Here is a 24,969-nt window from a genome sequence, read left to right as displayed (position 1 = left end):
CTTTTTTAATTTTAGGCTTTTTATTACATACTTATATAATTTTGTTCATTAATATAGAGTTATGCAATACTTTTGCTCATGGCTGTAAATTGCTTTTTCTTATTCATGACTGCCGATTGCCATCACTAACAAAAGCAAATCAGCTGTGTTTTGTTTACGTTGCTCAAAAGCTCATTGTTGTTTTTATATTAGATAATAGTAAAACTCTACTGTGATAACAAATATAATATTATAAATAGTCCAATGGATTATCACTATTACACTCCTAAAATTATATAATTAAATTATGAAATGATGTATTAGTAAAAAATTCGACAACTTCAAAAATAAGTGAATTTATTATAAATTTCAATGGGTGATAAAGGCTGGAAAAGTGTTTTATGCGGCGGCATGGCTGGTGGTACTGACGTACTTATTACATTTCCAACAGAATACATAAAAACACAACTGCAATTAGATGAAAAAGGTATACAAAATATCACCAAGGAATTCACCGAACTTAAATATGTTCATAAGCAAGAAGTCTTTTCAAACCAGGTGACAAAAAGAAATATAGCGGGGTGATAGATTGCTTTAGGAAAACCACAAAACAATATGGTATTTTAGGGCTATATCGTGGAATGAGCACATTGCTTTATGGAAGCATGCCAAAAACTGCCGTATGGTAAGCAAACAGTAGGTAGAATTCATGCAAGATATGTGCATATAAAAACAATTTATGTCTTTCTTGTAGCTTTGGATCCTTTGAATTTTTCAAGTCACATCTTGTTGACGAAAAGAAGTCGCTCTCAACATTTAATAGCTTTTTATGTGGTTTGGGTTCCGGAATAGTGGAATCCCTGCTTGTGACAACACCAATGGAAACCTTGAAAGTCAAACTTATAAATGATCGACGTAGTGAGAAGCCAAAATTTCGTGGAATGTTTCATGCTGCTCGTCTCATTATAAAAACAGAAGGTATGTATGTGCAAATATACCACTCTTCATTTATATATTCTGTTTATGGTTGATTTAGTCATAATAACTGTAGAAAATTATAGTGTAAAACAATAAAAACTTAACTTCGGTTAATACCGCTACCGACCATTTCCTTCATAAACCGGAACGGACCCTGATTTTTATCTGGTCAAGAATTGTCAAACTGTAATCATTCTTCCAAATTAGGTCAGGGATACTTTCTGCGGCTGTAACAGCAACCACATTACAAATAAGAATTTAATTTGATCGGTCAGTTTGTATGTATATCAGCTGTATGCTAGAGTAGTCCGATCGGAACATTTTTTCGGATATTAAACCGTTGTTGCTAATGCCACATTTAGCGAAGATAACTCGCCAGATATAAAAGTTTTCCCTACTAGGGATGGATTTTAATCTATCAGTTTGTAAGACAGCTATATGATATACTGATACGATCTGAACAATTTATTCGGAGATTGTACCGCTGCTTTGGACTATATTTTGCCAAATCTAAAATTATGCCAAATAAAAGAATAAAGCATTTTTCTATACAAGAATATAATTCTGATTTTTTAGTTTGTATGGCATCTATATGCCATAATGGTCCGATATGGCGGTTCCGACAGATGAGCAGCTTGCTGAAACGATTCTGTTCGTCATGTTGATTATTTATATCTATATATTTTGTAGAGTTTCCGACGCTTTCTTTGTACTAAAACTGAATATATCCTGTTCAGGCTAAAATAAACAGTTTCGTTTTGTGTTAAGAAGAATATTAAACAATCAAACAAAAAGTAATCCTTTACGTTTTTCCTTTAGACCCTTAGACACCCTTCAGTTTTCTCTTTTTTATCCCTTCTATCACTTTGTTGAATCATTCCATTTATTGCATTACATTATTGTTATTTTCTTCTTAATATTTTAATTCTCATATAAATAGGCTTTCATGGCATTTACATGGGTCTTACGCCGACGTTGCTCCGACAGTGTTCAAATCATGCAATACGATTCCCTATAATGGAAACATTTAAAAATTTCTATAAAGGTGATGACCCAACTCGGAAGCCGCCTAAATGGATGATAGCTATGGTGGGATTTATGGCTGGCGGTACCGCTGTGCTTGCCAATACTCCAGTTGATACATTAAAAACACGCATGCAGGGCTTGGAAGCGTCTAAATATAAAAACATATTCGATTGCATCTTGAAAATATCTCGTAACGAGGGAGTATTAGCACTCTATAAAGGCATGGTGCCACGATTAATACGTTTATCACTACAAGCTAGCGTAATTTTTACACTTTACGATGTATATATGGAAGCTTTTGATGCATTGGAAGAAATGTTGAAAGGAAACACAGGGAAAACTTGATTGGGTGTTGGCATTAAGTTCCAATCGTTGTTGGATTTGCTGCAATATATTTGTGTAGTTAAATGGTTAGAATATTGCGAGATTATATTATTTGAATACTCAAACAGCGGTTTGCTGATTTTATTTAGTGCTAAAAAATTAAAAATAATTCATACTCGTATTAAAAATAACTGTCAAATTTAATTTAATTTTTGGATATACACAAAGCTGTAGCTTTTGATAACAAGAATTTTTCATACTACATACAAATGTTTAAATGTCGAATAAATATTAAATTTATAATGATGATGTTTAAACAACTGTGGTTTACTGCATGGGAACTATTTTTTGGCACAATAATAAAAACAAAGAAAGAACTAAAATCAAGCGTAAAATCTTGATTACATTATATAGTATTTGTTTATTGTCATTGCAGAATTGCAGCTGGATTGATCTTGTCATCACGAACAGCGGATCTAGAAGGCGCAGATGAATCGGAGCAAACCATTGATAATAGTTTTTGTTAGCATGGAATGATCTAAATGACAAATGGGCATGAGATTAGTATAACTAGATTATCAATTCAGCGACCACAATTCAGTATTGCAGACAGATATTTTGAATAATATATGTAAATATTTGAAGTTATAAGTGGCATCAGTTTTGAAAACTTGAGTTGTGAGAGAAACGCTTTAAAGTTTTGACATCTGTGGTAATTGACTTGAAATTTAGACACAATCATCTTGAGATATTAAGACTTAAATAAAAAAAAATCCAAAACTCTCCTTCCCCTTTAACGATTTTGCTTCTTTCATACTGTCTTTGACCGGTTTTACTACTTTTTAAGTTTCCAACAAAACTAAGAGTTCTCCGATTTATGATTTTTTTTCTTTGAGTGTTAAAATTCACAAACAAAAAAATCTTTTAAACGCCTACGTTTGCGAAAAATCGTACGATTTCCTACAAAATCTATGAAATATTTTTTCAAGTAGTTGGAAGCAAGATTAGAATTTTTCTTTCTGCTAATAAGGTAAAAGTCAGAAACTGTTAGGAAGAGCACTTTCTCGTTACAATTAAGAGCTCATACTTGAAGACACTTTCTTAGGAATGTCTAAGAACACTAATATCAAAATTGTTTAATTCTAACTTTGATGCATTACCCAACAGCAATATATCCCAAGAAAAACTTCCAATATAATTTTAGCTTCAAAAATACCATTACCATTTTTGTATGTTATTTTTTTTAAATTTTTTTTTTTTGTACTAAAAAGTTTTTAATAATCGATTTATGGAATAAATCAATGAAAAGTATGAAAATAAAACATCTTATTAACCAAAGTTGCCCATATAGATCGTTCCTTTAGCTTTCGCTCCGCCCGTGCATAAAACTTTATATGGAAAATCTTGTACAACAAGTGAGTAATTGCATAAAAATTACTCTTTGAATGTATTGTTAGTTAAACTTCATTCATAAGAATTCGAAAATTATCTACTCCGGTTATTTTGATATCGCTTAGATTTATTTTTTTTTTATAATATTAGGTAAACCTTCGTCGATTAGCTCATATGCGCTTCCTCTAAAGATATTTTCACTGCTTGATATTCATGCTGCTGCTACTGGGTCCGTGAAGTAATCAGCTGTATTCCTTATTTTAACGCATGCGCCGTCTAGTCTTTAAATTAGTTTATACACATTTACATATTGTAGGAGTTAAAAGTGTATGTGATTTGACTGTCATTACCTTTTGCAGGGGTTCAAAATATTTATGAACATTACTACGCTCTATGATGAGCGCATTTCGTATATTAGTTCTTTAAGTTGCGCACACACTGCTACAGTTTGAGAATCACTGAGTTTACTCATCACTTACCTACATGCATAACTCACCTCTGGCGACCTATAAACATTGCTTGTAGGCGTTAGTATTAAACTGCCGGTTGGGTTCGCGTGGCGGGTCTACATTTTTTCCTTTTTTTCCGGTGAAAATATTATAGAAGTAAGTTTCCAAAACTTTTAATTAGTGTAATGTTAAAGTTTCACATAAGCAAGAGCTTGTCATGGCGTATACGTAATGTGACATTGGCATTGAAATTGATCAGAGCGCCGACATACTATACATATATATTTGCAATTTTTTTCTAATTACGCGAGTATTAATCATAAGTACATATGAAAATGTATATGTGTTAAATGTGTAATTATGCGTTGCTAATTTTTCCCAAGTGAATTATGAGTGCTTGACTGGTTTATTGTCTCGGTCTTCTGGATTGCGTTGCCTGTCATTTTTGTGCCGCTTGTTTATTTCTCTCTTGTGCAGACTAACTTTGTAAGCATTTTATATTTTGGTTGCATTTTTGTACAATTTAAGTGAGTAGTTGATAGTTAACGTGTTGCTCGTGAATTTGTAGACGGAATTACAGAAGTTAAGTAATCCTAAATTTATAACTGTTATGATGAGCCTCGAATAATCGAGTTTATAAAATATAATAAAATGTTGAATTTATTACATTTGAATTACAGTTAGTTGGCTGAGAAATACAGTATTGCATAAAATGACAACTCTTCCTAAAAAGAATTATTTTCGCCTTCGACGGTAAGAAGGAACACCTTCATACAAGGTGCTTTCCAAAGCAAACAGGACTTTTTGAATCTAGCGCCCCCTGGTGGCGCTATCTATATGTCGACTAGTGCGTTAGAATCTGCTGCTTTATCAATTGTCCAGTGAGAACTTCATGATATTTCATGGAGTGGAAGTGAAGTTATTGCGTTTTAAGTGTCAGTATGTTTGTGTTATCGGTGCGAAAATGAGCTTCGAACAAAGAGCCAACATTAAATTTTGCTTTCAAACTGGTAAAATATTTACCGAAACGTTTCAATTGATGAAACAAGTTTATGGTGATGATTGCCTATCCCGTAGCACTAGTGGTTTCAACGTTTTCATAGTGGTCGTGAGGACATAAATGAGGATCAACATGTGGGCCAATCAAAATCCGTAATCATCGAAACTGTGCGTGAATTCATCAACAATTAGCCGAAATCATCATTGAAATTCATGGAAATGGAATTGAAATCTTCAAAGCATCGATTAATCGCATTTTGACCGAACATTTGGGCTTACGAAAGGTGTGTGCACGGTTTGTTCCGCACAAATTGACTGACGACCGAAAATTGTTCAGAAGCCAACATTCGAAGGACGATTATTTTACCAAAAATCACATTTTAACCATTAATCACTCCCCGTATTCATCTGATATGGCACTGTGCGACGTCTTCCTTTTCGGAAAAATACATTTGCCCATGAAAGGAAAGAGTTATGCAGACGTAGAGGCCATTCAAAAGGCTTGCATACTGGCGGCCATATCGGCCAACGAGCTAAAACACTCGTTCGATTGAAGCAGAAGGAGACCATTTTGAATAAAATAAATTGATTTTGCCGAAAAAAACATTTGTTCTGTTTTTTTTTTTAAAGTCCTGTTTACTTTGAAACGCAACTTGTACTGTGATTGTCTTTTGTATTTCGGGGTTAGAGAACAAAAGTAAATTTAGTAATCGAAAATCGCTTTATTGTTTTTCAAATATTTTCCTATTCCTATTCAAATATGTGTATATGTACTTATGCATATTCATTTGCATGCGTGTGAACCAATTTTCACTTTTGTCACTCCGCTGAGGTATCTCCAAAACATGTTTGCTATTATATTTTATTCCATTTTTTGGCCCAGATGAATATTTCAAGTTACTGTTAACAACACAAGTAGCGGCCGTATGTCAAAACGTTCAGAGTATGTATAACATCAAATATGACGAACTTTACGATCAAGTTGTCAGTTGCCACATTGCAACATCAGGTAGCCAGAGATAGCCTTGGTACCATGTGGGAGGCGGAGAGAGTTCGAACAGGGGACAGGGATGAGGATGAAGGAAAGTCGAAACCGGCCTCAACTACGTGTACAGTTTTGAGTGGATCATTACCTGGAGTGACGAAATCGTTCCCCTCGAAACTTAGGATAAAAGCCCTTATAGAAGCGCGGCTATCCATTTCAACGGTTGGCAAGTCGTTGGGAGTCGGTAGGAATGGCAGGAAGCTGAAGTTAGACCCTCGCATAGGAACTAAGATTTTAGAATGCTTTAGGAGCAGGCAGATTCAGCGGCATGACAGCACATTGAAATGGGCTAAAAAGTGGGGACGACATAATTGCAGATTTGTACGAGTACCAGTCTGAATCTTTAGACAAGAAATAGAGGTTGCATTAGTGGTAATCCTTTCTCGTTATGAAGCTAATCATAATTGGTTCAAAAGAGTTCTGTTTTTTTGGTTATGCAGATAATTTTCTGCCATTTATGCTTTGGACAAAATATCAGCCAAATGACCATCATGGTTCCGTTTGTATATCTCCACCCGTTTTCGATGACCCGGTGCAGCAATTCGGCAGAAATTTCGGTTATAGTGCGCTGAATGCTGTTTTCGAGCCCCTTGAGCGTTGCTGGCTGCATGGCGTAAACCTTTGATTTAACATACCCTAGGGTGTAATTTTTCGAAATTAACGAGTCGCCAAACTTTGTACACAATGTGTTTATGTTTAGACGTTAAATAGGCCCACCGTCTTGTTGAAAATAGAGATCGCTCGCGTCGATTTCATCAAATTCCGCGAAAAAAGCGGTCAACATTGTGTTATAACGCTCGCTATTGTCGGTAACGGAATTTCCTGCTTACTGTCGAAAAAAATAAGACCAGGAAAACGGTAAATTTTTGGGGATGCAATAGCGTTTCCTGAACCACACGAGGTTTCTAATCACCGCAACAGCGGAAATTTTGTTTGTTAAGACAGAAATGCGTCTTATCTGGCCGGACTGTGTTTTTGGGGAATAACTCTTACAGTTACCACCGGAGAACGTAAATTTGCGTAATATTCTTGGACAATTTCCAAACGTTGAAACGTTTTTGTACAATATTTGACAAAAATTCGTAAACAAACCTGGCAAAGTCTCATCATTCCTATTGGTAGACGATGTATTTGAAATTATGCTGTTGCAAAAGAGATCTTGGCGAGCTCGGAGGTGTGAGCCAATGTGCTGTCACAGTGGAAGATGGTGTTTTGTGGAAATTTGGCGTCGAATTGGCCCTTTTTCAAGTAGTTGACACACAGCACTTATTGCGAAAAAGCATGGCCACCGATAGAATATTCTACGTCCATCTTCGGAGCAGGTTTCTACGTTTTCCTGCTCTTTCTATATATACTGATTACATATTTTAAAGAAAATTATTTCACAGAGAACAAAAAATTTGTTACAGTTTTTCTATGAAATGTGCCACTGTGCAATAAAGCAAAAAGCTTTCATTTTTAAACACAAAGCATGCCTTATTTTCTCCAAAAACTCGTACAAACTTGAACACATATTTAAAAGCAAATGCAACGACTGAGTAGAAACATTCAATGGAATTACAAAAACAAAGTTTTGGATGGGCAGCTGTACTATACCTCACCGAACTCACTGTGCTCTTTCCATCGGCTCTGGTTGCTAAAGTATAAGCTTTCCGGACCAACTCTCAGACGTGCTGCCGACCACATTATTTCTTATGACGATCACCATCCAGCAGGTAGCTTTTGCCAGTCGATTTGTGTTACTCTCTCATAGGAACGATGCGCTCGTTGACATGCTGCTCTTTGAGTTGTTGAACTTGGACCGGCAAGTCAACAAGCAAGTCGCTTCATACAGACAGACCTTTTGTTGTATTAGCTTTGCCTGAGTATACATATATCACATACATACATATGTACTTGTGTGTACTCATGTGTATGCATGTTTTGTATGTATGTATGTATGATGTATGGTTGCTTATGGTAAATTGGGGCGCATATGGCTATCGAATTGAGAGCAACTTGGACTTTTGTTGACATTTTTGTTTTCCCTTTTCCAAGAGCACATACTCGTGTATGAAGTGGCCGCCACTTTGGCTTTGTGACCACACATTTTGTATTGGATTCAGCGCGAGCCGAGTAAAGCATACAAGCAAATATAAACTTATATATATATGTGTATGTATGAGTGCGTGAGTGTAAATATGTATGTATGTATGTGCCCTAGTGTTTAAATTCTGATTTGGAATTGGAAAGAGCTGACCAATACAATAATAATAACAAGCTGCCACACATGCAAACTTACACAAATACCTACATATGTACTAGCGCTCATACAGACATACATATGTATGTACATATATATTTTTATGGAGAGTATGAATATTTCCAATTTCAAAGCGGTATGGGGACCTTAGCAGCAACAGTCGCTTTCATACAAGTACAGTGTATCGTACGATCGCCAACACTAGCGGTGCGTGTGCTATTTATTTGGTTACTTAAGCGCGCGCAATTTGTTCGGACGGATTTCAAATCGATTTTCGTAATCAACCTTTGGAAGGTGTGTAAAAAGTATTCTTATTTTTATCTTTTACGTTTTCAATAAACAAATTTACAAAAATATTTTTGTTTTTGACAACCGTTTTGAGTGAAAAGCAATATAGAGCTACCAAAGGTGTAAAATAATTGAGTTCTATTATACTAATACTCATACATACATATGTACATGCTAGTATGTACTTAGTACATACTTAGTTCTGCATGAGAGTGATAACAAAACCGGAAAGTTTGCAATGCAAGCTGGTACAAAGTGTCGCGTTTACGAAATGTATTTGAAACACTTTGTAATTTTATTAAATTTTTGTCTTACGAGCGCATATTTGAATATTTTTTTTTTTTTAATTTAACAAGCTGTAGACGTGAAAAGTTGGCTTAAAACGGGAATATTTTAACCACGAAAAATAAATATAAGAATTATTATAGAATATATCGTCACCTAAAAGGCAAAATAACGTAGCATCACTTCTCATAAGTTTGCAGGCGAACGAAAAACGATACAATAGAAACTACACATATTGAAAAAAAGTTGAGTTTTGGTTAGAAAATGGTAATATATTGGTTTTATCTGACAGCGGTAGTTACATATATATATGTACATATGTATATGTATATAGAGAGAATCGTAAGAAATTGAATTTGCATTTTAGGTGACGATATATTCATAAATCATTGATAATTGCGAATAAAAAATAAAAAAAATGTAATTTAGTAATTTCACTAAATATAGTGGAAATTCTGAAGTTAACCATTTCTCAAAAATATTGTGAAACCCTGCTGCGAAGTATACATACATCAATGTGGGAAATTCTCTCATATGTTTTTCTTTCCATATGTCAAAAAATTAAACCCGAAATTCCGTAATATTCGAACTGTAGAAAAATAATATTTACCGAAAACTAGCTTCAACTGCCTATTACTGCAGAGAACCACATCCATACCAGTCAAACATTTTTAGCAAACCTTCAGCATTAAAAGTTGAGAAAGGGCTGTTTAGAGCTTAAAATGTTACATATGTATGTACATATCAATTCTTGAGTATTTTACAGAAGTGTCATGTCGCTGTTAATTCTCGTAGTTGCACGAAGCTGTGCTGTATGTCTGCATATCATTGGTAGAGCGACATAGAGATGCATTGCAAAATGCCAGCAATTTAGTCATTTGCCCACTGTCAACTCTAAATTAATATTTGAATTCAACCAACAGAGACTAAATTCATTTGAAATTTGAAATGTTTTATTATCTCCTCAGACAACATAATTGAAGTTACCTTGCCATTTCATTAACGACATAGAGAGAGAAAAGTAAAACAGTGTAAAAACGTGAAATGGTAAATGAAAAATAATAAAAATGGAATAATAATGGAAAATAAATCAATAAAATAAAATTTTTCCTTAAATTGCATGGCCACGGTACTTTGTAGTCTTTTTCAGCATGAGCGCCATATTTCATAACTACCTAACACACACATACATAAGTATGTATGTACATGTGTATGTACATGTATATATGTATGTATGTATAAATGGGGTATATTGTATACTCATATATTTAAATTTCCAATTCAATTACATAATGGAAAAAAATTAAAAATTTAGTAGAACATAAAATATAATATACATACATATGTATGTAGCTTCGTCTGGCAGAAAATAGCTTTTTACATTAAGCTTATCTTGGCAGCCGTGCTTTAGCGGTTCGTTCAAACAGCCCGCCAGCATTTTACCAACAAAAAGTGAATAAAAACAAAACTGTTAAGCAAACAGCTGAGCAATGAAAAATAAATGTATCAACTAGTCTTACGATTTTTGTATGGTGTGACGCTGAAGCCTGTTTATAAATATTTACATATGTATACATATATATGTATATAAGTATTAGGGTGGTGCTTAATGTGGAAATAAATATTTTTAAAGCCGATCGATGGAAATGTGGACGACCATTTCACATATAATTTTTGGTTCTGATTGAAATGCAAATAAAATTTATTTATAATCTTCATTTTTTGTATAAAAATAAAATAAATTTATAATTTGCAATCTCATTTGCGCGAAGTTCTATAAATAAAATGAAGAAAAACGAGAGAACTAGAGCAGGTGTGAAAATCAGTGGATACTGGCTATACTCGTGGTAAAAGCATACAAGGTTTCGAACATGCTTTAACAGATTGGCTGCCGGGTCAAACGAAATCGTACGACACGGGTTGTTCGACATTAAAAGTAGTAATGCTTTTTATGTGACGCGGCATGTCACGAAATGAATTTGATAGTATTTTCTGGTTACGCTGTTATCTGCATAAAAATTTGCTTAAAATTTCAAGGCACTATAACGATTTCTGTAGATTTTATGATAAAAACTATGAGGAAAAAATGGACTTAACAAAAAATTTTTTGGCAGTAATTGTGTTATTGATTTATAAATGGTGTCCTAAAATTACGCACGATTTTAATTTGCCGGACTTTATGTAGAAAAGTGTTGGAAACTCTAAAAATATATGTGTATAGGCAGCTCACAGTTACACGATAGAACAACATGTCTTCAATATTTGAACAATGTATTTAAAAAATAATGATTGCATGGCGGCCGCAGTTCGAAAATTTCATATAAAATATGGTCGCAATAGTGTATTAACTTCGTCAACTGTGTTAATTTTGGTAGCTGTTCACGAGAAAGACGGTGTTGACGGTTTGTCCAAGAGCAACGAATTCATGGTGGACGATGCCTTTGATGTCAAAAAAGACAATGATCACCGTTTTCACTTTGGATTTCATTCTTCCGGACTTCATCAGCGACCTCTTCCCGGCCCTCCAAAATGATCTGGTGCCACCGAAATACACTACTTCTTGCTAAAGTAACATCTGCGACCATATCAAACATCTCTGTAGCAGATTTACCGATTTTCACACAAAATATGGCGTACCTCTGATTTTCCTAGCTAACGAACGAGCGGCCGAATACAGTCGGTGTGCGCACGCTCTGAAGTAGTTGCGGCGGAAGAAAATCAGTCCTATTACTTTCCGAACAAACCCTGTACAATGCTTCTCTATTAATATGTAAAAAACTGTATATATTTATTAACTTTCATTAAAATTCTGCGATACTTTGCAGATTTGGACTTTTACGGAAATAGTTTTGGTCACTTTGATAGTAATACTTTGATGTAATGATTACTCTAGTGATTTTACCATATGTTATTTTTGAAATACTTTATTTGAAAGTAATGATAAGTGATTTTATTGCATTTACTAGCAACATTTTCAGCAATGTCTTTCAGAATGAAATCTAAACATTAGTTTAATTTTTCTATGAGACTCTTCTAATGGGGTAATCGGGTGACAAACATTTATCTGAAATAGTAATGCGAGTTGAATTCTTCCACTGGTGTTTACTAACGATCCGCCCTAATATATATCAAGGTAAATTTACTCAATAACCTACGCACATATAGTACTTAAATACCTAGGAAAGTATGTCTGTTTACTTAAAATATATAGTAAATAGACAGTCATATTTATCTGTATGTATGTATGTATGTACCTCTGTAGGTATGTCACATGGAAAAGACATATAATTTTGCGTGCCCGTTATCAGTTGAGTCTATTTGCTTCAGTTTTTTGTCGATGCTGATTTGCGACAAAGTCGAAAAATGTCCATTTAAATTATTGCTCTTCGAAAATTTGTCGTTGGTTAGTTATATAATATGCACATTAAATAACCTTGACTACTTTTTCAAGGAGATAACCAAAGTTTAGGCTTTTAATGCTTATCAAAACTCTCATTAACGTCCTCTGCATACTTGAGTAGCAATCTTCGGTTATATGCTCTCACTATTCTATTCTAAACTACTCTACTATAAACTGCACGTCAATGCATGTAGACCAATTAATTTCCATGAATTTGTTAAGGCGGTTAGTACTTAAAAGGATAAGCAGAACTATGTGTGCATTTGTGTGCATGTAAAGCCACAGTAAAAAAAAAATCTCTATGACAAATATTAGCTAATGTCACAGTAACCAAACCCCATGATACTGAAACAAATATAAGAGTACTAAACGAATTTAGATAAACGTTAATAATGAACTGATGAAAGCTGTTCCAAAAGAAAAAAAGTAGGCCAGACGTAGTTCTATTGTAACGAAACAAAACAAAGTTCTATGCTTTATAAGGCTGCAAACAGCAGTAAATATTCACAAACTTTCATTGATCTTATTTAGTGTAAGGTAGTTTGAAAGTCAGGTCCGGTTAGGTCACGCTCAGGTGAGATAGTTAATAAGATTTAGAAAAAAGTAAAAACTATGAAAAAATTAATATATTTTTAATTATTTGTGCAATGAGCCTTAATTTGTTTACATCGGTTTCGGTAATCAGAGGGTTTAAGATGAGTAGGTGATTAGCCTTCTGCATCCGAGCCTAGTTCCGGGGCTGCCGGTTTCGCCTCTAGGCAGGCAATGGCGTAGGAGTTTCCTCCTCGCAGGTGCTAAGGTTATACCGCCTTTACTCGGTCGTCAGAGTCTCGTTCGTAGTGAACAGTGGGTACCGCGCGAAGGTGAGGTTGACGTTTGGAAGGGATAGGCTATATATTCACATCACCAACCCCATTTGACCATTTTTGGTATTAGCTGAATGAGCCTTTATTAGTGAGGGTAAAAATGTGAAAAATTCACCAACGAAAATTACGGAAAAATATAAAAGACTATTGAAAATATCTACACAAGCCGCTCAATATGAAATATTTTAATTTTTATGCATCCATCAAGATAGAAGTGATCGTTAGAGCCATTTACTGATTAATGACTCAGCAATGGCGAGAATTGTAAAATCCGAGAGCATAAAAGTTACATACATATGTATATGAAGTACCATCTGACTCATTTACTTTGGTGTCTTTTGGAATTCTTAAACGTACGGAACGGTCTTAGGACGGGGATGTTGAGTGACTTGTAGAATTTGGTCTTTGTTCGTCGATAGAGGTCTTTACTTCTCAATTGCCTACTCAGTCCGAACTCAGTCCAGGTGCTATACCTGTTGGCAAGAGTTGTTCTGTGTGGGACTTCAACGCTGACGTTATTGTAGGTGTTAATGCTGGTTCCAAGATTAAAATTATCTGCTACTTCGAAGTTATGACTGTCAACAGTGACGTGAGAGCCAAGTCGCGTGTGCGACGACTGTTTGTTTGATGACAGGAGGTATTTCGTCTTGCCCTCGTTCACTGACAGACCCATTTGCTTTGCTTATTTGTCTAACCTGGAGAAAGTAAAACTAACGGCACGGTTTTTTATGTTGAATATGTATTAGTTGTACATCTTTGTAGAAGATTGTCATCCGAAGCTATTTTGTCCTTTTCGTTCAGGTTATTTTTTTACGTGTCGGGACTAAATCCCAGCGCACAACTCTGGGGAGGGATATTTCGCCTTCTCATTTAAGCTCGCCCTAAAACGGATGTTTTTTTAGCTACCCAGAGGATACTTGGTTTAAGACTGGAAGTCGGGAGCTGCTTGAGTCATATGAATCGCTGTGACCACTCCTAAGTGAATGGCGCTCAGAGAACTTTCTTCACTTACATTTACTTCTACACATGGCTAAATCCTTCAATGTCATTGGGTTGAGATTTTAACTAAGATAACTGGAGTAGCACACAAATTCTGCTAAATTTTTAGCTTCTCCTTTTCGAACTAAGCTTTCCTAGTCTTATATACAGATGCTTAATCAAGTCAATTAAAAAGTGGCGGAATTGTACATATTAAGTTTTTGCATGAAGCACCAATTAACACTTCGTTTAATTGTGAATTATCGCAATGGTGTTGCTTTAATCTTCCTTTTATAATAGCTTAATCCATTTCTCCACTACTTTGTTATAGCATATCTTTCGCGGTTGTTTTTCGTCATTGCAGACAGGTGCTGTACAAGATTGCGATAACAGGTGTGTTATACGAGTATAGATAGTTTTTTGTCGGGTTTGAAAACAGCTTAGTAAAGTAAATATTGTTTTTTCATTTTCATCATTAAGACGGTAAATGTTGCTTTGATTTATTTTGTAAATATAATTTAACTTATTTTATAAAGTCAGATGATGTTTGGATGCAGGTTTGTTTGTAGCGGAGTGCAAAATACTGGAATAACGTTGAGATTTAGTAAAGTTTGAACCTAGTCAAGAGATTTGCTTACAAAATTATATGTCTAACAATGCCTCTCTATTAATATGTATAAAACTGTATATGTCAACTTTCATTAAATTTCTGCAGTACTTCGTAGATTAAATTAAGAGATTAGAAAATTAATCAATAATTCAGTTGACAACACTGTATACCTGTATATATATATATATTATATATATATTTTATATATATATGTATGTATATATGCATATTTTATTTATTGGTTTGCATCTACAAGTGCTTGCATTTATGTGTCAATATAAAAAATATTAGATAGCCTATTGTTAGTTTTCAATTTGGTTTGATATACATAAGTTGGTTTGGTTTATTAAAATTGTGTTATCAAAATTAGTAAACACAGTAACACCGGTGCATTTCTTATAGTTCTATGATTGTTACAAGCAACCTTGAAAACATTTTTTATACCCTGAATAGGGTATATTAAGTTTGTCACAAAGTTTGTAACACCCAGAAGGAAGCGTCGGAGAACCTATAAAGTATATATACTTATAAATGATCAGTATGTTGAGTTGAGTCGATTTAGGCATGTCCGTCTGTCGAACTAGTCTCTCAGTTTTTAACATATCGTTTTGAAATTTTGTAAACATTATTCTCTTCTCAAGAAGCTGCTCATTTGTCGGAACTGCCGATATCGGACCATTATAGCATATAGCTGCCATACAAACTGAACGATCGGAATCAAATGCTGGTATGGAAAACTTTTGCATTTGACAAGATATATACACGAAATTTGGTATAGATTATTTTCTAAGGCAACTATGTAATCTCCGAAAAAATTGTTCAGATCGGATTACTATAGCATATAGCTTCCATACAAACTGGACACATAGTTACTAAAAGAAATGCACCTGTGAAGAGTATATTAGCTTCGGTGCAGCCGAAGTTAACATTTTTTCTTGTTTATTCTTTAACATTAGGAAATGAGGTTTGGACTAATGTTCACTATAAGCCAATTCCATATGTGTTAATCGCTAAACTCCATATTTTTTTAGAAAGCTTGTTCACTTAATTACACTAAATTTGTGTGATAAATATAACAAACATAAAGGCAACGACGGGCGGGAAGAAGGAAATAACTATATTGGATAAAGGTCTTTGCTGATTACACAAATTTTTGTCATCACTCAGGTATGCTCGAGAACATATTTTTAAGCAATTTTATAAATTAATAACTCACTTACGGACAGAAATTTTCGGCATAAAGCTTGTTGGAATAATAAAAATCATTATACTTGTATGTAGGATATGGCGATTGGGATAATTCGTAGACTAAATTGACATAATTTCGATATTATACTCTAGAATATATGTATGTAAGTTATGCGGAAGGAAAATCTTTATATTAGGTAAATGTGGCCTAAGGAAAGTATTAACCCGATTCAATTCATTTTTAGCATATTATTATCGGGAAAGGGCTCTCTCCGTATTGTAATAATATGCCTGACAGATTGATCGATATTTTTAGTGAAAAGTCCACTACAGGCACTGGGGTTCACATCTTCGATATATGGGGCTTGAACACTTTTGGTTCGATTTAGACAATTTTATGTCATAAGATGACTAAGTATCAAAGGCACTATTCGTGCAAAGTTTTATCCATATACTGGAGGACGCGTCTTTCTTTACTGTGGCTGACACATAGATAATACTACTACTGCCATGTATATGATTTCTATTAGTTAGGCTGACACCGGCTCCTATAAAGCCTTCTTATAACATACTGGATGTTAATTTTAATGTTTTTGACACATGGCGAGTGGACAGGGTTATCATCCGATTTCATCAATTTTCACTCTTCAATAAGGTCCCAAAAGATTTGTCCTGTGTAAATTTGGATGATATGGCTTAAATGGTTTCGAAGATATTATATATACATTAAATTTATTAGAGGGCACGGCCGTGGTGTCGCAGTGGCCCGACTACGCCTATCTACAATACTAAACTTTTTATGTTTCATCACAATTAATTAATTTTTTCTCAAGTTACAGCTTGCACGGACAGACGGAAGGATTTCAAATTGTTTCGTCATCCTGATCATTTATATATATATATATAGCCTATATCTATCTTGATTAGTTTTAGGTGATACAACCGTTAGGTGAACAAAACTATTATACTCTATAGCAACATGTTGCAAGAGATATTAAGTACATTCAATTCTTTGTTTATAGTCTTAAATGCAAGTTTAATAAAGATACCTTGCCAACAGAATACAGTTAGAGCTTTTGGAGGACTCTAAAACTATCTAACTCTTAAGAGATGTATATATAAATACAGCGGCGATATTTATGTAAACTAAATTTTGTTTCTAAAAATTTTTAATTATTGCGTTATCAACTGCAAAGTAAAGCTAGAAAACTCAGAGGCCTTCAAATGGAAAAAGGGCTTGATTCTAGCCCCATATTGCTTATTGTTACCATTTTAATTTTTCATTCTTCAAGCACTTTATGTGATGTGAATTTTTCAAGAATAAAGCTTTGCCACACAGACGAATTATTGAAATGACGTACTGAAATCGCATTCTTCTCACGGAATTCATCATTTCTATGGTAGCATTGATTGTTGAAAAGTTGTCAAACTTTAAGATAATTTGAAAGTTATATTATATTATATGGAAGGTGGGCGTGGTTGTATTCGGAATTGTTTCGTACATTGTCATAGCTTATACAAGCTTAAAATAATGGCTATGAATAGTATACATAGTTATGAATTCACGAAGAATTAAGAGAACGATGAGAAATTAGTAATGCCTCTTTGGTCATCATGAGTTTTTAAAAATAATTTAATATATATACATAATCTAGCATAATGCCTGCTTTTTCTGTTTTTTTAGGCGAGGAAAAATTAAAAACATTTTCTTATATAAACTATTTTTATCACCGGCAAATAACTCTGCGATATATAATTGCCGTACCAAACAACATTTAAAAGAAACCAATAAGGGGTTCTAAGATTATCACAAATTGATATGCTTATGAGCATTTATATGTGATATTTGTATACTTAGTGGTGCATATAAAATATTGTTTTATGAAGGAAGTATATGGGTTAAGACATAATTGAAAATAAAGCACTTTAAAAGATTAGTAAAAGCGTTTTAAATAATTTTAGCAAGATTTGATTAATTTTATTTGACGCAAATTTCAATGCTTTTATCGGTAAATAACAAATTTTTGTTTAGATTATGGTTATCGTAGCCCATATTGCTTGCTTATATGTTTATTTCACCTGAATTTTTATTTATTATATATTTTATTTATATATATATGTTTTTATGTATATATCGTAATGATAATTCTATAAACATTTGAATATATGTATATCAAGTAGAAACTTTTCTCGTTGTATGGGCAACGATCTGTCACGCCCACTAAATAAAAAATTACCAAAATAAGCTAAAAAAAGATACGGCTCATTGCCAAAAGTGATCCAATAATGTAGTGAAAGTAGAAATAATACTATAGAGGACTACATTTTGCAATAGTTCAAAAGATATTCTAGGGGCGTTGTACCCGTCACTTTTTGGCAGCTTTTTTATCTCACACGCTATTATAATAAGCAAAGCGGAACATCTAAAAAGATATCCGCAAAACTCTATTTTAAAATAATTTCTCCATATCTTCTTGGAATCCATATACCCAATTTAATGATTTCCGTCGCTGTAGTTCATATCGACAAATGATGTTAGGAGAGAGTATTAGGCTTCAAAGAATGTGATTTGAAGAGGTCACACGAAAGAGAGTAGCCTTGTACGAAACTTCGTTTGGTATCGAACGGCTGCGAGAGGTCCTTACCGATACTGACGGAGCTTTTGGTGTTACCCAATGTCAGCTTGACAGCTACTATTTCGCAATATTTAACATTTGAAAGATAACGCTATTTTACACCACTGGAAGATAAAACGATACGTCGAAATATCATACTTTTGAAAAATTTTAGGGATGACAAAGACTTTAAAATGATTCGTTTTTTGACGGAGTTCATTCATTGTCAGTTTTATGAGGTACACATAAAGACCGACCGCGCGTTTGAAGTTGCTCCAACTACAAATAAAAGTCTGAGAGCGTGTACTAAAATGAGTGTATCATTTCGACGTATCGTTATCTTAATAGGGCTAAAGAAAAGGCTCTATATAATATAGGTAAGAAATTCTAAACAATCGGATCTAAGCATCATTATGTCGGTTACATAAGGTACTGTGGTCGGTTTATTTAAAATTGTTCGGCGGCAACTTTGTTTGCAATCAAAATAGTCTTCGAGGTGATATTGTGTTTTTAGGTCTTACTGTACGACGAAATAGATAAATATAAAGAAAAATTAAAAATGGGTGCGCTCGAATACATGCCAAAGTTTTAATTCTAAAGCAAATTACTTCTAACAAACAAACAAAATAGCATAACTCGTAACTCAAAATATTGCTCAGCTGACTGCTAGCTTTCCGGGTTAGGTGTTCAAGGTTACTTTTGATGCTAAAATTAGAAATTGATATATGTATATATTTTATAATTTATAAAGAGAATACAAACTTTCTCTTTTTTCTATTAGAATGTAGAGGCAGGAAAACCGCAATAAGTAATCATAAATAAAAACAAAATTACGTATAACTTAAAATTTGGCCGAGAGCCAGACATGTTCTGCAAAAAACAAGAGAGAAGTTCATTTCTTGTACATATCTATGCTTTACTAATAGTCCACTCGTTTCTTTTCTTTATAGCCCACATATCCCCCTCCACTTAAGCACCTACTTTTATAACTCGAAAACTCGCACAGTCACAAATCAATCATGGAGCGCCGAGGATTAACAACAGCCTTTGTAAACCCTTTCGGGCAGCGACCCTGGATGACAAATACTGGCGCAGCAGCACCTTCAGCGGGTAACAAAGGCCTGAAGGGTATTGTGGCAGGCGGTATTACCGGCGGTATTGAAATTTGTATTACATTTCCCACCGAATATGTGAAGACACAATTGCAGTTGGACGAAAAGGGTAAGTTGAAGTGAACGTTTGGCTGACGGTTTAATGTCATCCAAAAATGGGTGTGTCAGGCGTCAAAGTATGCGAGTGCCTGTACACTTTGCTTTTACTTTTGAAATTTGAACAATGGGTCAAGGCTTAAGGTTGGGTGCTGAAAACCAAGTTCGAAATTAAAAATTCTTCTATATTTTGTTTTCCACTTCTTCACCAATTTTTAATATTGCGATATATTTCCCAATATAGCGTCTCTTAAGATCAAGCTATGAACCAGTTGCTTTTCATTGTTGAGAAGCATATTCCTTTCGCCAAATCCCCGTTATTTCTGCAAATTGGCATAGAATCGGTGAAATAATTCGGTATAGTAGAGCTTGTTCATTTTGTCTTTCTCCATTTACCATCTAGTCGATGTAGATCCCAGGAAGTAGTGTTTATTTCCATTCCAATCGTTATGAGAGCTTTTGTAGAGCAGGTTCGCAGAAAATGTCCAACTTTTATTACTGTGAATTGGTTTCACCCATGCACTTGTTGTCCGGAATGAGCAAACATGGCACCCCTCACACCATTTCAAAGTAATTACTGTCTGTCAATACGAAATTCTGAACTTTTGTCAGTTTATCCTATTTGGTAACCGTTTCGCGGTATCTGAACGGGATTCATAAAAAAACTGACATGATCGCGTGCCACTTATCTAGGAATTTACCTCTATATATAATACATAACCTCAATGTAAGGTCTAAAACCTAACAAAATTCAATAAACTTTAAATATCTCTTACTCAATTACAGGTGCCAACAAAAAGTACAATGGCATTGCCGACTGCGTCAAGAAGACTATCAAATCTAATGGTTTCTTTGGTTTGTATCGTGGCTTGAGTGTGCTGATCTATGGCAGTATTCCCAAATCTGCAGCGCGGTGGGTTTACATTAGAGTCGATTCCTTTGTCTACTTTTACTAATATATTTTGTATTACAGTTTTGGTGCATTTGAGTTCCTGCGCAGCAACATGGCCGATTCCAATAACCAGCTCAGTAATTCGGGCAAACTTTTATGTGGTCTTGGTGCTGGCGTGTGCGAAGCTGTTTTGGCCGTCACACCCATGGAGACTGTCAAAGTGAAATTCATTAATGATCAGCGCAGCGCAAATCCACAGTACCGCGGTTTCTTCCATGGCGTCAGCACAATTGTGAAGCAGGAAGGTGAGAACTAAAATATATTTTATTGTTCTATATGATTTTTATTACTTTTCTTTGCCATTCAAGGTCTGGGCGGTGTATATAAGGGTTTGACACCTACCATACTTAAACAGGGCTCGAATCAGGCGATACGTTTCTTCGTTATGGAATCATTGAAGGATCTCTATAAACGCGGTGATCACGAAAAGACCGTGCCCAAGCTGGTAGTGGGCGCATTTGGTGCAATCGCTGGTGCCGCCTCGGTATTTGGCAATACACCACTCGATGTGGTGAAGACACGTATGCAGGGTTTGGAGGCATCCAAGTACAAAAACACAGCTGATTGTGCGTTGCAAATTTGGCGCAATGAGGGCGTAACGGCCTTCTACAAGGGTACTGTGCCACGTTTGGGTCGTGTCTGCTTGGATGTGGCCATTACATTTATGATTTACGACTCCTTCATGGATCTGTTCAACAAGGTTTGGAAATAATAGACAACAAAATGGCACCAGCATTAGCAACTTATCGAAAATATAAATATATATAGAAAGTTGTTGTAAAATAATTTAGTAAACGAGACCATGTCCATATATGCGATCACGTGCTGCAGTTCTCCCACATACATACATACAAACATGGACATACATACGTATGTATATGAAGATACAATTGTAAATTAGCTAAAATGTAGAGTAGATTTAAATGAATGGAAGTTACACACCTACATACTTACATACATATACATATACATGTAGATGCAGATGTGAATGAAATATATACAGCAATTACTTCCTAGTCAATTTAGCCATTAAACGGGCTCATACAACAATTTAAATGGATAAATTAACGTATAGATTTTCATCATTAAGCAAATATGAAGAATTTACAACGGACTTATGTACATGCAGGACAGTTGAACTGAACATTAGCTTGGGCCAAATATACACACATATACCATATACATATGTAGATACTTACATACATATTTATGATCGCGGTGAACAACTAGAAGAAGTTGCATTCTAGTAATTAATGTAGCTTAAAACTTGAATAGTGTCATTATGCCCCTTCAACCGTTAATTGTTGTCTACATACATATGTATGTATATGTATGTAAATATTTATAAACGAAAGCATGGCAAAACGTGTCTTTAGTTACTTGAAACATTCTAGCGATTTTTTAGAAATCTATATGTGTATATATATTAGTACACAGTCTCCTGCATTTGTAAATTATAATTATTTATATGGTGTAATTTGATTTGATGATGCATTTACTTAAAGATTTGTAAAATAAACGACACAAACCAATGTCTGTTAATTGTAAATTAAAGAAAAAGATATTAAAACTGTTTTTAATCAAAAAATATATAATAAGTATATAAATATGTAAGCAGTGAAGAGCTAAGTTCGGGTGCAGCCGATATATTTACATACTACTGTAATCAAGAAATAGTGAGGCTTTGTTCATAATTTTAAAATTCTTAATTTATTCTTCAAAAACTATGTCGTCCCTCTCAAAGTAATCTCCCTTGGCCCCAAAACACTTATGCCACCGCTTTTTCCAATTCTCGAAACAGTTGCTAAAGTCAATTTCCGGAATAGCCTTCAATGCGCGTAGCGATTCACGTTTAATGGCTTCAATTGGCTCAAAATGTTTTCTCCGAAGCGGTCGTTTGAGTTTGGTGAATAGCCAGAAGTCACACTGAGCTAAGTCAGGCAAATACGGTGGTTGCGGCACGATATTGGTTGAAAGTTGTCGAAAAACTCACGAAGAATCAATGCAGTATGCCACGGTGCATTATCGTGATGCAAAACCCAAGAGTTGTCGGCCCATAATTCTGGCCTCTTTTTACGAATAGCTTCGCGCAAACAACGAATAACACTCAAATGGTAATCCTTGTTGACAGTTTTGCCGGTCGGAAGGAATTCAGACTGCACCTCATTACGATAATCAAAGAAAACTGTCAACATAACCTTGACTTTGGCCTTCTTTGACGTGGTTTTTTGGCTTCGTCTACTTCCGGGTCGTAAGCACAGATCCAAGACTCATCGCCAGTATTAATAAATTTCTTGATATCCTTGAAGACGGAAAGATTTGTTTCACAGACGGTAACGCGACGCTGTTTTTCGAAAAAAAAGAGTAATTTTGGAACCAATCGTGATTTCACTTTTCTTATGCCCAAATGATCTTTCTAAATAGTTTTCACCAATATTTCTGTTAATCGTTGAATAATTTGTACCAATCAAAAACACTTGTTCGCAACAAACTATTATCACCGAAGGCCAGAAATTTGATTCGACACATAAAATTTTATGGATCTTCTTTGTTGAATAATTTCACTCATCGTAAAAATCCCCGAATGCTTTTCGACATATAAAATATTATGGATCTTCTTTGTTGAATAATTTCACTCATCGTAAAAATCCCCGAATGCTTTTTATGTAATTCAGAAAGATAAGCTTATCTTCTTCTTCTTTACTGGCGTAGACACCGCTTACGCGTTATAGCCGAGTTAGCAACAGCGCGCCAGTCGTTCTTCTTTTCGCTACGTGGCGCCAATTGGATATTCCAAGCCTCCAAGCCAGGTCCTTCTGCACTTGGTCCTTCCACGGAGTGGAGGTCTTCCTCTTCTTCTGTTGTCGTCGTATATCTCATCGTCCCATCGAATGCGATATTCGCCGTGGCCAACGCGTAAAGGACCATAAATCTTTCGCAGAACCTTTTTCTCGAAAACTCGCAGCGTCGACTCATCAGTTGTTGTCATCGTCTAAGCCTATGCACCATATAGCAGGAAGGGAATTATGAGTGTCTCGTAGAGTTTAGTTTTTGTTCGTCGAGAGAGGACTTTACTTCTCAATTGCCTATTCAGTCCGAAGTAGCATCTGTTGGCAAGAGTTGTCCTGCGTTCGATTTCCAGGCTGACATTGTTGGTGGTGTTTATACTGGTTCCTAAATAGACGAAATTATCAACAACTTCAAACTTATGACTGTCAACAGTGACGTAAGAGCCAAGTCGCGAGTGCGACGACTGTTTGTTTGATGACAGGTGATATTTCGTCTTGCCCTCGTTCACTGCCAGACCCATTATCTGTGCTTCCTTGTCCAGTCTGGAGAAAGCAGAACTAACGGCGGGGTGTTGAGGCCGATGATATCAATATCATCGGCATACGCCAGCACTTTTTTGGATGGAGTCATGTGTAGATGTTCACGCAAGTGAGGAAAGCTCTCTGATCGCCATTCACTTGGGAGTAGGCAGAAACGATTCTTTTACATATGGCTCAAGCAGCTCACGACTTCCGGTTTTAGACCAAGTATTTTCTGGGTAGCCTAAGAGCATCCGTCCGAAGGCGAAATATCCCCTACACTGGGTTATGCGTTGGGTTTGGGACCCGCCACGTAAAAAACGCCCCCAATGGAGAGTTCTTAGGACATAATAAGGTATATTTTCAGCTATATTTTAAGGTTTTGTTTTTATATACAACCTATACAATGACCTACGATTTTTGAAAAATATCAAAAATTAACAAAATGGCGTAGTTCGGAAAGAAATGTACTTTAATTAATTAATTAAGAAATAAAAAATTATTTTTTGTGACAAAATATGAAATCGGATTGGGATTTTCACCAGTTCCAATAGGTGCTACGACTCGCTAGCGGTGAAATTCGAGGCTCTTTTGTTGTTTTCATCCATTTTCGATATAACTTTCCTCGCAAATTTACGTATTGTGTTATAATTTAAACATTTCAAAGATATTTTGTGGATGACATTTGTAAAACATACACACAAGTAGTTTGCCCATAACGTTGCCATATATCATAATACAATTTTATAGAAATTAAGCATTGACTGTGAAACGCAAACGACTACTCAGTCTGCAGCAATGCTAAGCTAAGATTTTATTGGGGCAGAACTTAAGTAT

At 35.0% G+C, this 24,969-nt stretch overlaps 2 protein-coding genes across 4 annotated transcripts; both read left to right on the top strand.

The window, feature by feature from the left end:
- Positions 1 to 177: 177 nt before the first annotated feature.
- On the top strand, positions 178 to 2,679 carry LOC126750761 (tricarboxylate transport protein, mitochondrial-like). Its single transcript, XM_050460488.1, has 4 exons — positions 178 to 466; positions 538 to 664; positions 734 to 957; positions 1,898 to 2,679. The coding sequence occupies exons 1-4, from the start codon at positions 352 to 354 to the stop codon at positions 2,326 to 2,328; spliced, it is 897 nt and encodes a 298-aa protein (XP_050316445.1). The 5' UTR covers positions 178 to 351; the 3' UTR covers positions 2,329 to 2,679.
- Positions 2,680 to 4,199: 1,520 nt separating this feature from the next.
- LOC126750759 (putative tricarboxylate transport protein, mitochondrial) lies at positions 4,200 to 22,386 on the top strand. Of its 3 annotated transcripts, none has more exons than XM_050460485.1 (5): positions 4,200 to 4,304; positions 19,615 to 19,885; positions 20,659 to 20,785; positions 20,846 to 21,069; positions 21,133 to 22,386. In XM_050460485.1, the coding sequence occupies exons 2-5, from the start codon at positions 19,684 to 19,686 to the stop codon at positions 21,534 to 21,536; spliced, it is 957 nt and encodes a 318-aa protein (XP_050316442.1). In that variant the 5' UTR covers positions 4,200 to 4,304; positions 19,615 to 19,683; the 3' UTR covers positions 21,537 to 22,386. The 3 variants fall into 3 exon arrangements, with proteins under 3 accessions (XP_050316442.1, XP_050316441.1, XP_050316443.1); XM_050460484.1 differs by lacking the exon at positions 4,200 to 4,304 and adding an exon at positions 8,587 to 8,728; XM_050460486.1 differs by lacking the exon at positions 4,200 to 4,304 and adding an exon at positions 9,734 to 10,054.
- The last annotated feature ends 2,583 nt before the right edge of the window (positions 22,387 to 24,969 follow it).

The sequence above is a fragment of the Bactrocera neohumeralis genome, chromosome 2, assembly GCF_024586455.1.
Source record: "Bactrocera neohumeralis isolate Rockhampton chromosome 2, APGP_CSIRO_Bneo_wtdbg2-racon-allhic-juicebox.fasta_v2, whole genome shotgun sequence".
NCBI classification, from domain to species: Eukaryota; Metazoa; Arthropoda; class Insecta; order Diptera; family Tephritidae; genus Bactrocera; species Bactrocera neohumeralis.
This window is presented reverse-complemented; position numbering and strand designations above follow the sequence as displayed.